General features: G+C 34.3%; 1 protein-coding gene across 1 annotated transcript in view; it reads right to left on the reverse strand.

Moving 5' to 3' along the window:
- LOC126327615 (esterase FE4-like) overlaps positions 1 to 13,771 on the reverse strand; it is a 28,302-nt gene extending 14,531 nt beyond the window's left edge. Inside the window, exons 1-4 of the mRNA XM_049995902.1 lie at positions 13,666 to 13,771; positions 13,225 to 13,368; positions 5,508 to 5,642; positions 3,207 to 3,357 (exon numbers count right to left, since the gene is read on the reverse strand). Of these exons, the coding sequence (XP_049851859.1) occupies positions 3,207 to 3,357; positions 5,508 to 5,642; positions 13,225 to 13,368; positions 13,666 to 13,734 (499 nt within the window). The 5' untranslated portion in view covers positions 13,735 to 13,771. The remainder of the gene's footprint in view (positions 1 to 3,206; positions 3,358 to 5,507; positions 5,643 to 13,224; positions 13,369 to 13,665) is intronic.
- Between the last annotated feature and the right edge of the window lie 3,847 nt (positions 13,772 to 17,618).

Genomic DNA, 17,618 nt, shown 5'->3' on the forward strand with positions numbered 1-17,618 from the left:
AAATAGCTGCAAACCTGGTCAAACTGTAGGAAGGCTGTCTAACTACAGCAACTGTGCCTCTCAATGTGAGATTAAAGTGTTTACTATTAAAATATTGAGTATCTTCTGTTGAAAGAACCAAGTGAGGTAATGCAGTGGTAAGCCCACTGGACTTGCATCTGGGAGGATGTCAGTTCAAACTTGTGTCTTGCCATCCAGATTTAAGTTGTTTTTGATTTTTTTGTAAATCACTTAAACCAATCACTGGGATTGTTCCTTTGAAAGAGTATGGCCATTTTTTTTTTCAATCCTTCCCTACTCTGAATTTGTGCTCTCTCTGAAATGATCTTGTTGCTGATGGGACATTAAACACTAATCTCCTTCTCCCTCGTCCTCCTCTTGACAAGGGGCATGTGTCCTCTTGTTTCATATACTCCTACTTTGAACCATAAGTCATAGGACAAATTTATTCAAAAAATTCACTACAAGTAATATAATTGTTGTGGTGTGTTAGCTATCAGTAGCATGTTGCTGAGAAAAAAAAAATGGTGTGATGCATCAAAATACTGAAATGTAGAGTTTATGGCTGGAAATGGCATAATGTGTCAATATATTGATATCTAGAGTTTATGGCTGCTTATCATTCCTGCTAATCCAAAAGGTTTGTTTCAATACGGCTGTGGATTGTCACTAAGAAAGCATAGATAACATATCAGAGCACATAGTACTTTAACTCTGGGGAAGTCTCTAGCACACAAATGAATACTGGATATTTGTGGATCATGACCTACAGAAAAATAATTATACATTACGTATCAGCAAAAAAGACTGAACTGAATAATGAAGTGCAGATCTCTTCACGAGGCATGCCTCCTGCTGGTGCATGTGCAGAAATTATGTCTGTATGTCAATTTTCCTATGAATGTTTTCTGTTCTTCTTTCGGTAAGTTTTCTTCATTTAAAATTTTATAGCTATAAAAACAAAAGGTCAAAAACAGAATAAAACTATGCAATAGAGAAATCAGGATTATTAATCAAGAAAACACCAATATTTTATATAACTGAGAGGAAAGAAGATTCGACAGGAGAAGTGTAATGTGTTTCTTAATGCACTAATACACCATTTTCATGCATACTTCTACAAAACCACCGTTATTATTATTATTATTATTATTATTATTATTATTTTAATGAGAAGTGAGAACAGCATAATTACATGTGTAATGGAAATTGCTAATTTACTCAACAACAGTTTTATAGAATTCTGTAAAAGTTTTAAGGGAAAAAGAAGTCACCAAGGATCAAAGCAGTCTAGAACACTTGGACAACCATCCCACTTAATTTTCCTGGAACCAATGATGTAACCAGAACTCATAAAAAGAATTCATAGATTGAAACCCAATAAGACTGCAAAAGATAATGAAATATCAAATTATTTCATAAAGTGCATAAATGAAGAAATAATTAATCTCCTTTGGATATAGTAAACGGGTCATTCAGAAAAGGAGTAATTCTAGAAAAAGTAACAATAACATATAAGAAAGGTGAAAAGGACAATGTGAATAACTGCAGACTGATGTCTTGAACCACTGTTTACTCATAAACAAAAGAGTTGCTCAATGCATGCGATGCTCCCAGAGGAACATAGTATTCTGATTCCAGAACAACATGGTTCCCATAAAGCGAAATATACAGCAACCACTATCTCCAGCCTAACAAAATCTTTTATACATGCATTAGGCAATACAAACTCTGTATCTGCTATGTTTCTGGATTGGTCTAAATCTCTTGACACTATCACAAATACAGCACTAACTGAAAAACTTGAAAGCTACAACATACACGGACATGCAGCACAATGGGTAAAACCATATGTCAGTATGTGCGAAAGAGATGCTGGATGCAGATTTGAATTTGCATATTAAGTGCAATGTACCTCAAGAATTTCTACTAGGCTTAACTTGACTTCAACCTTCTTATAAAACTGCTGATGTCAGTCATAAAGATCAAAGACTATGGAATGCTGAGACATGGCATTAGTGAATCAAGAAGAAACACTTTAATGAAGCATGTTTATATCAACAAGTAACAAGGTATAATGGCTCATACAGAATGAATTTATTATAAATCTGTAAAAAGCAGTATTCATGGTGATTTACTTTCTTGTAAGTAACGGTAAAAAGGAATATAACATCATTTGAAAGAATGTTCTAGTGTTCACAAACAGAGACAAACTGACATAGATATATTCATCAATGAATCAAGACTTTAAGAAGGTACCTCTACCAAATTTTAAGGGATTACAGTTCACAATAAACTACAATGGAGACAAGACATAGACAATGTCTGCTGTGCTTTTTAACAGTGTGATATTTTTTTGAAATAGCTTGCACACTATGTTGACAAACAACTTTTACGAACAGTGTTTGAACCATACTGATAAAATGGAATTACTATTTTAGGAAATGCCAGCAGCAATAATACCAAATGAATTTTGTGTTGAAAAAGGCCATTAGGACTGTCTTCTATAATAAAAAAAACCAACAGATTCTTGCAGAATTATCTTTCATAATCTAAAAATACTGGCATTTTCATAGGACATTTAACAACAATAAGTCAACTAATCAAGGGCAATAAATTGCTTGATGAAGGTGTAGATTATCATTCATATGACACAAGAAACAGAAACTAGCAGATATGTATACAACACAGAACTTTTAGCTGTTGATAGAGATCCTTGATACTTAATAGTGAAATTGTTAATGTATTTTCTTAGGAGTCTGCAGGACAGTATAAGTAAAAGCATGTTCCACAAACTTGTAAAGAATTGTTTAGCAAAAAAAGATTTTTGTAGTCTAGAGGAGTATATGTGTAAAGAATGAGTAATGCTATTGTTACTTCTAAGTGTGTCCTGTAATCGCTTGAATGTATCGTAGTATGTAAATTGAAGACCCAAATATTAATTGAGAGAAAAAAAACATGAACACAACTATCCTTATTGCTAATTTACTATTTTACACTGAAATTTGAAGGTTAAATATTTTCAAATACTGGGGTAAGTTGACTTGTCCTAAATTCCAAATAGACACTCTGTGCATAATGTAAACAACAAGACCAATTAAAAATCAATCAATCTAGTCGTAATATTATATTTAATAAGTGAATTAACATTTGTAAATAATTACTTTTAACAGTCAAGATTTTTCTTGTATTGTCAATTTTCTTACCTAAAGCTCCAAGACGATACTGTATGGATACAACCACTATTCCATGATCAATATAATAATCTAAATAACGTTGCTGAGCATATCCAGTTCTGAAGCAGCCAACATGTATCAGGACCAGAACTGGTCTTGGGACACTTGTATCAGATGGTAACTGAAATTTAATAACAATCACACATTACTAAATGTTTAGGCTCTGTACTTCAATTTTTAATATACAACTATATCAGAATTGTGAATGAAGAGCAATCAGAAAAAAGAAAATGAAAATCCAGTGTATAACTGTAAGGATAGTGTTTGTTTTTGGTATGCTACTTTGTACTGACACAAGCTTTACTTCAGCAAATAACAAAAAACCGTTGAATTTATTATGTAGTAGTGTTTTTGATTTAGTTTTTATATATTTCATCATCCTTTCTCTTTGTAGCCTATAATATTATAGGTTCTGTAGACACATATGAAATATGTATGTGAAATGATTTTCATATTAAGATCATACTTGCTGGGATGTTATGTATTTTAGTGACAGGTAGTAAAACATGAAACATATGTAGTTTCTTTTTTTTATTTATTTACATTTTCTTTGGGTGGAGCCATTTTAATGATGGCTTTTGCAAACATCAGACTTAATACCATGGTTATTTTTACACTTATAAAATACACTATATTCTGTAGCTGTTGCTTCTTATGCCTATTTTTTACATTTATCACATTACAACTGATCTGCTAATGCCTCATGTTACAATCATTGTCTCAAAATTTGTTGAAAGAATATAAACATTTTTCTATTAAAAAACATTTTAATTTTGTTTTAAAAAGATATCTCATGTATGTTCTTAGAGCGTTTGGTAGCTTGTTATACCAAAAACAGAAATAGTTACACTTTACACTTTGTTCTAGTGTTGTGATGACGTACATCACTGCCCTGGATAGCTTCTGTTAGTCAACTTATAAAAAATATGACTATTTTGTAGTTGTACATGGAATATATTGTCAGATGTTTGTGCTGCTCAAGCATTTCATGACATGAATCTCTATGTCCCATTCCATGTAAATGTCTTATTGCTCTTTACTGTAGTAGTAGTATTCTTTTTAAAAGTACATCAGCTGCACGGCCCTATAGTTCACTTCCGTAATTGAGAAAGGGGTAAAGTGTTCTGTAAAGTGCTAATTTCCGTGCTTGGATAGGAAGTATCTTTGCAAGGTGGCTGAGGAGATATATGGCACTACCGACTTTTCCGCATACGAAATTAATGTGGTATGTCCACCACAAATTTTCATCAACATACACACCCAGGAATTTACAGTTGCTATTTTCTGTTGCAGAGGTATTACACACACTATTCATATTGTTGTGTTGAGAACTGCCTTTTTTAAATGTCAGTGGTTGAGATTTGGTGACATTCACCTTGAGTCCCTGATCATTGTAGTATTTTGTTACTTCTGTTACACCACTAGTAGCAAGAGATTCTAGCACATTATATTCACCCCCATATAATAAGATTGATGTGTCATCTGCATAGCTTACAATATGGGAGTTAATTGGTTGTGCAATGTCGTTAATAAACATAAGGAACGGAAAGGGTCCAAGGATTGAGCCCTGTGGTACACCTTATAATACAAGTTCACTGGTGGAGTGTGAGTCCATGATTTTATTACCTAGTTTGTGGTGGTGGTGGTGGTTAGTGTTTAACGTCCTGTCGACAACGAGGTCATTAGAGACGGACCTAGTTTGTATGACAATTTAGTGCTTTGCTTATGATGCAGCAGGTATGTGGTGAGAAGATTCATATCTTGATCCCCAATACTATAAGATTTTAGCTTTTTAAGAAATACCCTATGGTTTACCGAATCAAATGCTCTTGTAAGGTCCAAAAATGTACCTGCAGTCTACATCTTCTGGTCCAACAGACAGTAAACTTTGGTTGTACTTAGCTCTGTTTCTGTCTGGTAGATGAAATGTCACTATCTTGAAAAAGTATTTTCCACTTAGTAAATCATTGATGGTGCAACAGCATTTAGGTTTGAGATACAGTTAATGTGCTAATGAACCAGTAATCATATATAACTATAGAGAAAGAAAAAACAACAGAAGAAAACTGGATGTATCTCTTTTTCTGTGCTCTCTCTTATGCATCATAATACTGAGTAGATAAATATTGTGTTTCTGTGTTTATTTCATCTGTTAGTTCATTTCTATCTTTAAAGATTTGCAACATTTGGATCAGTCCATTAGACTAATTTTTGCTCTATTTCTGAAGTTGACAGTAACTACATCTATTAGAAAATCTCTTATGAAATTACCTCTGGGCTAAAGACATTCAGGTAGAGACAGTCTTCATCTCCCTTTATGTTTCCCAAACCATCCATCTGTATGCATCGGTTTGGTGTTTGCAGAGCATCTTTTTCTTCTGTCCAAGAAGACACAGGTACTGGTGGCTGCAAATCATGGTAAATTTACAATCACATTGTTATGCAACTGCTAATTGTACAGTTCTTCTAAAACCGTATTATTATTTAGTTATTATAATTGAGATACAAGTGTTTTATTCACAGAAAATGAGGTGTCAGTGAATTTTTAATGATTAAAAATTGCATTATTATCATGTAAAAGTGGACACACGTCATTACAAAGATACACCAAAATATATCAAAATGAAATTTCACTTTGGGAAAACAGTAAAATTATGAAGAGACAGGCAAACCTTCAGGAGGAAAAACTGTAGTACTACCAATAGGCACACTTAGAAGATGAAAATCTATTCATAGCTTTTGAAATGATCACTACCTTTCTAAGGGAGGAAAGAGGGAGAGGCTGTGGAATGTTAGGAGGAGTTAGGAGAACTCATATTCCAGGATGAGAGGAAACCATGTTAGGAGGGTGAGGGGGAACTAGAAAGTTTCTCATTTCAGTGAAGAACAAATAAGGTAGCTGCTTGAATAGTTATGCAGACAAGCAAACTGTTTGACAATAATCTTATCAATAATAGTCTGATTCTGTACTGTTTATTAATGAGGAGAATATTATACTATCACTTTCAAAAGTTTAATATATTTAAAAACATTAGGGTAGAACTTGGTGAACAAATAAATGCCTAAATGTTGAAATCACACTCAGAATTCTCTCTTCCATCTATAATTGTTGGTATTGGCGATTCCTATTAGATAAACATTTATTAAAAACTTTTAGATGAACACACTTTGACAACAAGTGCCATAATATACATTATCGAGGTCAGGTATGTTGTGTTTGCATTTGGTGTACCAGATGAGTTTTAAGGAATTTTTTCTAAGTATTGCAGTATGGATGGACAATGAACCTCTCAAACTCTGTGTATACAGTGATACCAAATACGTGCAGGGAAAGCCAACTTCAGTAATGAAAATGTACAAAGAGATGTGTTGTCATAATCTGTACAGATACTTTACATTCTAATGAGCTGTCTATTAATTCAGTCAGAAAAAATCATGCACTGATTATTTCACTAGTTCAATATCTTTACAAGAACATGTTACCGACTATGTGAAATATTTGATAATGTTTGTTTGTTCAAAAATATAATTAATATTTTTGTCATGTTTCTCTTCAAATAAATATAACTCAAAGAGTGATTTTCAAACAAATGAAGAGAAAGTTTAGTTTCTGTATCTCATTTTTCGTTTATAAATAAATATAATAAATTTCTAAGTATTACATTTATTTCAGTGTACTGAACTTTTTATTCAATTTCACACATCTATACCCCTTCCCCACTTCCACCAACTCAACCTTTTCAGTTACTTTAATTTCTCATATTTATATGCACTGAGCACTTCATCTAGTAATATTTACTATTCCCTATTTTATCCATTCCTTGATAATGCTCACATTAATGACATAGTGTATGGTAGTATTCCCACATTCCATAAAATATAAGCAATCTATTATCAAATTACATTCTGCAGGAGGAGAGTTTATAATCTGTAAGTGTTATGTTAAAAGGATAATGAGCTTAATGGATTACACTCTTCATCCCTATTTATACTGAAAATTAAGTCACTGAGTAGGTATAACTATGATTTTGCTGATATGTAAGGTAACTTAGAGACATTTAGATAATGACGATCAAAAAGAAAGGACTTGGTTGATGATCTGAATATTCATATAATGCAGTTTTTACTTTCTGATAAATTAACTTCTTAGTTCTCACATGAAAAGTCTTACATTCCATTATAAAAAGCATTATACCCTTGTAGTTTTTACACAAGCAACCTAACTATTGTTTCTAAAGGTGAAACGTTGTCAGTTTCATTACATGCAAAGCAGTGTTCAGTTATTAAGATTATAACAGCGACATGTAGCAGTAGTACCTAGTCTGTAGACAGCATTTCCTTCACTACTTTTCTTAGACTCTTCTGTGAAGAAGCAATTAATATTTGGCTATTTATCTGTTTAATAGTGTTTACTAATTTCTTTCTGTTTGCTTATGTTATCGCCATTTGTATTAAATGAATAGACTTCATTTCTGTAGTTAAAAATCACTTCAGCATTCAGCTGTTTCCTGATTCATTTTGAATTTTGTAACCATTGGAAATAGTATCATAAAAAGTAAATAATGCTTCAGTTGTTGCACCATGAGTAATCACCAGCAATGATAGTATCTATTTTGTACACAATGTTTGCTTTAGTCTTTATCTTTCATGCTTCTTTATGGACTGTCACAGGAGTAGTGAGTTTTTTTTGCGAATTTATACCCAGGAGGAGTGTAGCAGGAGTACATAGGTTGTGTCTGTTGGTTGCATGGGATAGTATTATATTTCTCATGTAGATGGATAGGTACTGCTCCTATCAAGGTGAAGACTGATCACTTTCAGTGAAAACTTGAACGTGCTGTTGGGACTAACATTGTCTGTGATACATGATTTCTCAGTGATTTATGATTCAGTTGATGTGACCAGTTTTCACAGAGCTAAGGAAGAAGAGCTAAGAGTGACATGCTCAAAAATCTATGGAGAGGAGGTATGCATTGCACTACTGCTCTATATGCCTTAAAACTGCTTTGAGGTATTGCCATTGGTGTGTATGCATATGAGTCACCACAAATTGCCTTACAGTTTGGACAGTGACCAATATTAGTGAAAATTCTGAATAAGTGCAGAGTGTGGGTTTTCTGACCATTAACAGTTCCAATGTTAGACAGGTGATGGAATCACTTGGCGAAATAACGTGTAGGTTGGGTAGGAAGACCAGTGTCCACTCAGGATGAAAATTTAGTGGTCTCATGTGAGGTACAGAGGAGGAGCTTCCAGTGGCTCTACTGACTACACTTGGCTTAGCCACTGGCAAATAATCGGCCATGAGAGCCTGAATGACATCTGCTACCTGTGTTCAGATATTACCACCATTTCTTACAGGCAGCTTACTGAACTGGTGGAGGCAGCTAGCCTTGCAAATAGGATGGAATCTGCAAAATTACTCCCAGAAACAATTCATTTTCTTTGGTTTAGTGTGAAGTGGATGGCTGAAATTAGAGAATCATACAATTCTGTGATCATTTTGGGTATCAACATAAACCTCAGTTATAAAGTGAATAACTGTTGGTCCCTCCTTAATACATCAGGCATGCACCATATACAGAAAGGATTTACTATGTCAGCAGGGTATGTGTGTCATCCACAAGTGGGTATTTTAGAGTACAGATACCACTTTAAGGGACTGCCAAATATGTCAGAATCTATGATCTATTACTTACAAAGAGTAGTATGTAATATAGTAGACAGGTGAAAGAAAATGTTAATATAATTTAAGTTACTGCATGGAAAGATTCCAGAATTTGTCTTGCTTACAAATAGTAAAGACATTCACATATTGCTAGTAACAGAAAGCAAGCTGAAACCACAAATTAATTGCAAATCAGATTTTGATTTTGAATGCTTACATATTGTTAAGATACACTGTATGATGATGGTTCATGTCTGTTTACAACTGTGAATTATATGGTAGTAAACCTATCTAATCATGTTAGTGCAGATGTTGACAACAAAATAAGCTGGTTGAGGACAAGTGTTAATGAGGGACTTCATTTGTAACAAGTTGCTTTTACGTACCCTCTGCCTTAATAACTGTAATGGCATGATATGTCACAGAAAATTTTTAACAAATTGCATGTAGGTTTCCCAAACATGTTACAGAATTAGGAGTAGATTTCATCATATCAGCTGTAGACTGGGAGACTTGAGAGATTAAGGCAGTTGTTGTGAACAGCAATTTAGTGATATTGTTCTCTATGCCTTCTCTGTAAATTTAACAGAGAACTTGTAAGAGGAACATCTTAGATATTTTAGTTAGTAACAGGCTGAATCTTTTCATTCACTCAATGTACGGCAGGAAAACATGACTGTAAGACCCTTACACTCTTACAGACCAATTGAGTCAATATAAATAATAAAAACCTAGGCATGGCTATTCCATATAAGTGTAAAAATAAACAGATTTCATATTAAGTTAGCAGTGTGTTGTAATCTAGTCACGTACTTTATATGTATCCGTTAATACCACTGCGTAGTGGTAAATACAGTGAAAAAGTAAAATTTTGGATTACATAATTTTGATAACTTGTTACCTGAAAATAAAGCTATGTAAAGAAGGATATAACTTGCAGTAATATGTCCTTTAACTTGCATTTTTATGCAAAATTTACAGAAAAATAAATCAAGTAATTTATTTACTGATAATGTAAATGTAATTACTTTTGGTTTTGCTTGTAATCTGTATCTGGCAAACCACTTGACTTTGTGTGGATAGTGACCTGATACACTAACTTCAATGCTAATTAACTCATGGTGCAGCATATTGATTTCTTTCTTAACAATTACTTCCCAGCACAACCTACCCTCCAATATGCTTACAATATTTTTATAGTGTTTCTGTCTACACTGTGTAGTGATTGGTGCCATTGCCCATGGGGAAGTTGCAATAGTAGATAAGTATAGTAAAATGCAAGAAGACCTGCAGGGGATTAACACCTGTTCCAAAACTTTACAATCAACCATTTTAATACATTCTACATAACAGAAAGAAGAAACATTTACTGTTCAACGACACTATGAACAGTCACATCTATTAACTATATGGGAGTACATGTACAGGGAAATTTATAGTAGAATCACCAACTAACTCTAATTACAGGAAATAGAATAGGTGTCCACACACCAAGCAGGTAGCTTACATATTCTTCTTTTCACCAACAGTTGATTATTTTTCCTCACTCTGGGACCCATTACAGGTAGAACTAGTAGAGGAAGCAGAGGTCATCCAAAGAAGAGGTGTAGATGAGTGTATTACACTAATTGTCAGTATAATAAATAAACATGAAAAAGTCTCACATAGATTCACATCCAACTCCAGGTACGCCAAGAGGGGCTTTGTGTGTCATGGTATTCTTTACTGTTGAAATTCTGTGCTAATAAAGAGAACTGAGATTAAATGGTTGCTTACAAAATGACATTCAGCCTGCAGGCCACTTGTAATTATAATACAAAACTGGGGACGTGACCAAACACTGTAAACTGGCATGAATAATATAATAGTAGATGTACATACAGAAACAATAAACACTCAAACATGGAACCTCAAAGTTGTATATGATAATTTAATGAAATATTACAAAAAGGGTGGACTAATATAACAATGAAAAACAATGTGTTTTTGAAACTGTAATGTAACTGGATGGGTAATAAAATTTGCTCACCAAGTGGCTGCAGAACACCCACATAAGAAAAGGTTATAATTATACAAGCTTTTTGAGCCATTGGATCCTTCTTCCAGCAGAAGAGATGAAGAGGAAGGCAAAGGGGTGAAGGAAAATGACTGCAGAGGTCTATCAAAAGTGGTAGATGTTGGAAAAGTCACCCAGAACCATTGGTCATTGGAAATGAACCGGAAGAAAAGACTAATTGCTGGGAACTGCACTGGATGAGATTTGAAAACCTTAGAGCTTAAAGGTGGATGACAGGGTAATATGAAAGAATGAGATTCCTGCAAAATTAAAACCTAAGTTCATTATACATAACTAAGGTGGGAGCAAAAAAAATTTAGATGTAGACAATTAAAGCAGTGCAGAAAGGAGTACTTACAGCGAAGAAATGCTGATATGGAAGAAATTAACATGAGGCTGACCTGTTAAAATTCCTAGACTCTCTGAATACCTTTTCTCAATTAAATTTCACATTTTGCTATTCTGAACACAATGCTATTCTTCTTGATGCTGATCTCATTTTCACCCAAGGCCAACTACACACTTATGTCCATACTACACCTACTAACAAACAGCATTACTTATATTCTGACAGTTGCCACCCTTTCCATGTCAAACGATTCCTCCTATACAGTCTTCACATTTAAGCTAAACTTTTTTTTTCAGATGAAGTCTCTTTACATAATACACCACCATTATCACCTCCACCTTCATTGGACATAATTACTCCACCAGCCTATTTCAAAAGCAGATTTCCTGGGCCATCATATCCAATACTGGTGCTGCTGATCTCTCCAAAAGACAACTTTGGTACACTGCACTTGTCACTCATATTATCTAGGTCTGGAATGTATTAATCAGCTACTTCAACAGAGCTATGACTTTCTAAAATGATGCCTTGAAACTAGATCTATTCTGTCTCCGATGCTCCCCACCACACCTAGAATAGCTGTTTTTCGCCCTCCCAATCTCCACAATGTTCTTGTCAGACCCTATGTTCCTTCTGCACCCAGCATCCTACCCTATTACCCCTACCCCTGTAACCATTCCCATTGCAAGACTTGGTCTATGTACCCTCCTACCACCACCTACACCATCCCAGTAACTGTCAAAACATGTACTATCAATGAGAGAGCCACCTGAGAAACAACACATCATATGCCAGCATTGTGTATACACTGATTGGCCTTTTACATTGCCAGGATTACTATCACCAAATTATCAGCTAGAATGAATGGTCATAGGGAGAGGGTGTATACTGGCAGCACAACATATCCTGTTGCAGGCATGCTCTACAACATGAAAGTTATGATATAGGTGCCTGTTTCACTACAAGCACTATTTGGATTCTTCCCACAATGACCACTTTCTCAGACCTCTACAGGTGCGAACTAGTGCTACAACATATCATTGGTTCTCGCCACCCTCCTGGCCTTAATTGACGCTAGTTTCTTAAATCTTAGCATTTTTTATTGTAACTGCTAGTGTGTTCACTGAATTTTAGTTTTCTACATCTTTCATTTTCTTACCTGTCTGTTTTTTGCCATCCACTTCTACCTCTGTTACATACAATGCATTTAGTTTTTCAGTCTGCTTAATGTTGTACCAGTAATCTCTGTCTTGCATATTACCCTGTCTTCCACCTTTAAGCTCTAATCTTCTCCAGTGCAGTCCACAACAATAAGTCTTTCCTTCCCATCCTGCCCAATGAATCTCCCCTGACCTGCAATTCTGGCTGAATTTTCGAAAACTACTCTTTTTCCTATTCCTCTCCAGTCATTTTCCTTCACCCCTCTTTCTTCCCCATCACCCTTCACCCCTTCTGCCAGAAGAAGGAGCCATTGGCCTCAAAAGTTTGCATAATTGTAACATTTTTTACATGTGGGTTCCTTGCTGCTTGCTGACTTTTACTACTCACCATGCAGAGTCACAGAGAGGCACAACAAAAAGACTGCTAAACAAATGAGCTTTCAGCCAAAAGGCCTCCTTCTAAAGTGGACAACTCACATACACATACACATAACCACAGCTCTCACACATTATGATATGTGAAAGTTAATTATGGGTATTTTGTTGGAACATAGTTGTTTGAGAATACATTAAACTAACACAACAAATACATTTGAAAAGAAAAATTAAACAACATTAGCAAATTGACATTTATTTAACTAACTTCTTGCTAAAACACTTAACCTGCTATAACACTGACGTTGCACAACTTTATAATAGCATTATATTATACATCCACAAAATATTAAACTATTTTAAAGAATATTTCTGCTCACCTTAAAACGTAATGATCCAACTGGTGGTTCAGCATATGGAATTCCTTTGAAGGTATAAACAGGGTTGCCAGTTGTGGTATTAAGTTGACGACCTCTTATGGGACCCAGAGGTGTGTCGACTGTTACGTATATTCGTGGTGCACCCTACGAAAAAAATTAATGTCAAGTTTATTAGGATAGGAGATACACATTGCAAATAATTAATCCAAAGAAGTTACTATTGTTTCATAAACTGTATAAACTTTCTTGTGAAGTTAGTTTCGAAAAGTAGAGAAAAACTAATGACAAAGGAATGAACGTAGTCATTACTAAGGTACTACCAAAAACTGCGGGTAATCTCAAAGTTACTGATTGTATAAAAGTTCTGATATATTTCAGTTGTTATAAAACAGAACGTTGCTTTCTCAAAACATAATATATATTAGCTAAGTGCTGTATTACCTCAGTTTGCTTCGCTAAACCACATATCAAAAGAGCGAAGGCAAGATACACAATTCTTATGTGAGGCATCGCTGTCTGTGAGAAAATGTCAAAGCACAGACTTACTAGGCAGAGAGGTGTTCCCCTCAACTACTATATATACAGATGTATATCAGCAATTATAATCTTATTGTAAGATAAAATATCCATCAAATACTCACTTGTGAACTAGCTCTGCTCACTCGTATGCTAAATTACTGTAATGCACTTTTGTGAGATAAGACTTGTGATAAAACAAAGTTCAAGTTTTGCAGGGAGTTACCTACTACATATGAGATAATTTACCACTTGTGAAACAGATAAACTGATAATAAGTGCTTGGGTATGTGCTGATTTGAGAGCATCAGTTTTTAATACAAAGGTGATGAGATTACATTATTCTTACTTTGAGGCAGTTATCTCCCAGAATAAATTAATTGATGATAAATTGTTCATATGACCTATGAAAGCACATATTAATGAGCAGTCTCAATTAGGTAGATAATTATCTAAGAAAGTCTTGATTTAAGCAAATGTCTTGTTGCCAAGAAAATTAATTCTCATCAGAAACTGTTTTATGAGGCACATAAACCAGTGTTAAAAAGTGTAACTGGACTGTCAAGATATTGCACTACTTGTTATTCATAATAACATAATTTTATTTCAAAAGACCTGCTCATAAGGAAAGAACGGGAAGAAATAATTGTGCAGGAATGTGGACAGCCATAATACTGTGAACAATATAAAATAATATAAAACCTATGCATTGGTGCAGTACAAACTTGAGAGTTTCTTAGGAATCTCTTACTTAAATTCAGTTATAATAGAGAAGGAGGAAAAAGTCTTAATTTAAAAGTAGTACTCCAGAGGGATTAAAGCCTATGGTTACAGTTTTAGTAGCACTCAGCTACTGAGGAATCAAGTACATGAACATTCCTTCCTCAGTGTAGTTCAAATTAAGGCAGAGAGACGCAGGTTAATTATTTATTTTATGTTTAATTTAACACATTATGATGCATTTGAAGCATCCTGTGCCCATCATCAGGTGCTTATGCATACAGAAAACTGTTACATAATGATAAATTGTCTTAACCTAAATTAACATAGAACTGATTTACTCACTGTTCACTGCTGGAGTGGCTATAGTGGTATTTGGGAATGTCCGTGGATGGCAAGAAATTAATGTATAGTGCGGCCTTCTGCTGGTGTGCATCTGAGTCTCACTGTGAACACCATGGCCTGTGTGGGAAGCAAATAGTTGTGCAACAGTTATTGTACTGTGGTATCGTGTGATACATATTTTCCTACAGAAAATAGACAGTGCACACTGCAGACTTAAAGCCAACAAGAAAAAATAATAGTATGTGGTTACTTCAACATAAATTTCCAGTAAAACTGAAATGTAAAACAAAATCTCATAACCATTCTTTCAACGTATAATCTACAGCCCACTATAAGCTCTCCCAGAAGAATCACCAAAACTACATGTACATGTACCACTATTGACTAAATATTCAAATATGCAGAAAAAAACGATTTCCCAGCAGAACCATAAGAACAGGATTAAGTGACCATAATGGACAGTATATTGATTTCCATACAATACTGATACCTAAAACCACAATGCCAACAGAACGAGTCAAAGAATAATGAACCCTAAGCAAACAGAATATAGGCACCTTCAGACAACTGTAAGCTAAGGAAACATGGAATGCAGTATACGAGTATGGACATACACATGAAAAGTTCATCAGATTTATTGAAATATTTAACAACTACTAAGAAACTGTGTTCCCAATAAATAAACGTAGACTGAAATTTAATAACTGAGATAAATCTTGGGTAACAACTGGAATAAAGATCTCAAGAAAGAAAAAGAGTAAACTATACGATATTCTAAAGGTACTGCAGATAGGTGATGAATTTCGTGTTTATTACAGAAAATACAAGTGATGAGTTCTCTTTTTGCATGTTAGTTTAGTTTTTTGTTATATATATATATATATATATATATATATATATATATATATATATATATATATATATATATATATATATATATATATATATACCGAGGCACATATACAGACACAAACAGACATATCTGATATGCTTTATTTCTTGTAATAGAAGTCTGGAAACTATGAGGTCAGCCTATTATGGCTATTTTCACGCCGTTATGGGATATGGAATTAAATTTTGGGAAAATCAGTCAATAGGTAAAAACGTACTATGTGCACAAACAGAGTCCATCCTAGATGAATGATGTGTTTCATAAGGAAATAAATATCCATTTTTAAACTGAACACTGAGTATCGTATTCACGAGATGAGACGAAAACGTGATATCCACTATGAACAGACAAATCTAAGTATGGTACAGAAAGGAGTCCATATCACTTGCTGCAAAATTTTTAACATTGTCCCTTTACGAACTAAGAGTTTAGTGGAATATGAGCTCTTGTTTAAGAAAGCTTTAAGGCAGTTCCTACCGGAAGGACCATTTTATACGATAGAAGAGTTCCTGAACTACAGTGTTTAACACTTCTTCTACTGTTAACTGCAAATACATGGCCAAATCTACATTTGTAATCCCAACTATTCTTAATTATAAGCACAAAATCACAGAAGGTGGCAAACACAGAAGATTTTGCAAGCCACTCTCCATAAAAGTGCAAATCTTCCCGCTTCCGTGCCTTCATATGTATGAGATCATAGTATTCATACAATAGTATGCAACTGAAAATCCCACACTCCTCCTCAAAATGAAGATGTACACACAACCCATGGCAAAAAGTGGATCTCCATATGCACAATAAAACAACGAAGCTCTGCCAAAATGAAGTTCTACGCCTTCAAAAAAGATATTTAGGAAACTAAAAAGTGATATATAAACAATAAACAACATGGCAGGTTTGAGAGCTGCAGTAAAGGCGTAGTTAATTGATCACTGCATCTACAGTCTGAGAGAACATTTTGGCAAATAATAATGTGCCAGTATGAATAATAACATATCAGTCTTATTCGCTGAAATCATAGTAACATTGTAAATACAAATAATGTACCAATACTAGGTAGTGTAACCATAAGAGATAAATGATGTTAAAATGATAGAAACAATATTCTACTAAATGATGTCCAACTTCTTATGTACATTCTATGTACCAACATGGTCTCATGGACAAATAAATAAATACATAGAAATAAGTATGATCTATAATTTTATTTAGTAGTAGATTGGCATTATGCTCCGGTAACATATGGATAGTCTCTGCAAATTCTAGAACCATCTGCCCATCTGTGCTGGCAATAATTCTCATAAAGCTATTGTGGTAACCTACAGACATTGTGAGCATTAAAACACCAGGGGCAAAATTAATAACATTCTGGGTAAGCAGTGCATAGAACCTCAGCACCACACTCAGCTTGGTGAACCTGTTGTTATTTCAGCTTCTCTTTGTTTTAAGCACATTGAAGTAAAAAAGTTTTTCAACATAAGTGCTTCTCATTTTTATAATCAATCCAGCAGCTGATACAGTAAATCATAAAGAATAGATTATGCGTATTTTTCTTTTAGTACTTATGGACTGAATGGAAGTTTTACTCAAGGCTGACTTATTGTAGACTTTACTGTCAGTGTTTTGTGTTCCTTCTCAATGTACTTGTAACAACTGCTTTACGTTTCATGTCAGCAGAAGTTGAAATCGACGTTTCACTGCATACATTCACCAGTTTAATTTTCAACAGAATTCTGACCCGGCATATTTTATCATTTCTTTTGGTTTCATGCACAACAGCCTTCCCTGATTTGGAACTTCATGTCGTTCACAGTTCATAAAGTCTCACAATGGATGTACACACTCACAACACATGACAAAAAATTGATCTCCATGTAAGCCATAATTACTGTGTTGCTCTCTCTTCATTTGTGTGACT

This window comes from Schistocerca gregaria, chromosome 2 (genome assembly GCF_023897955.1).
Source record: "Schistocerca gregaria isolate iqSchGreg1 chromosome 2, iqSchGreg1.2, whole genome shotgun sequence".
Taxonomy (NCBI): Eukaryota; Metazoa; Arthropoda; class Insecta; order Orthoptera; family Acrididae; genus Schistocerca; species Schistocerca gregaria.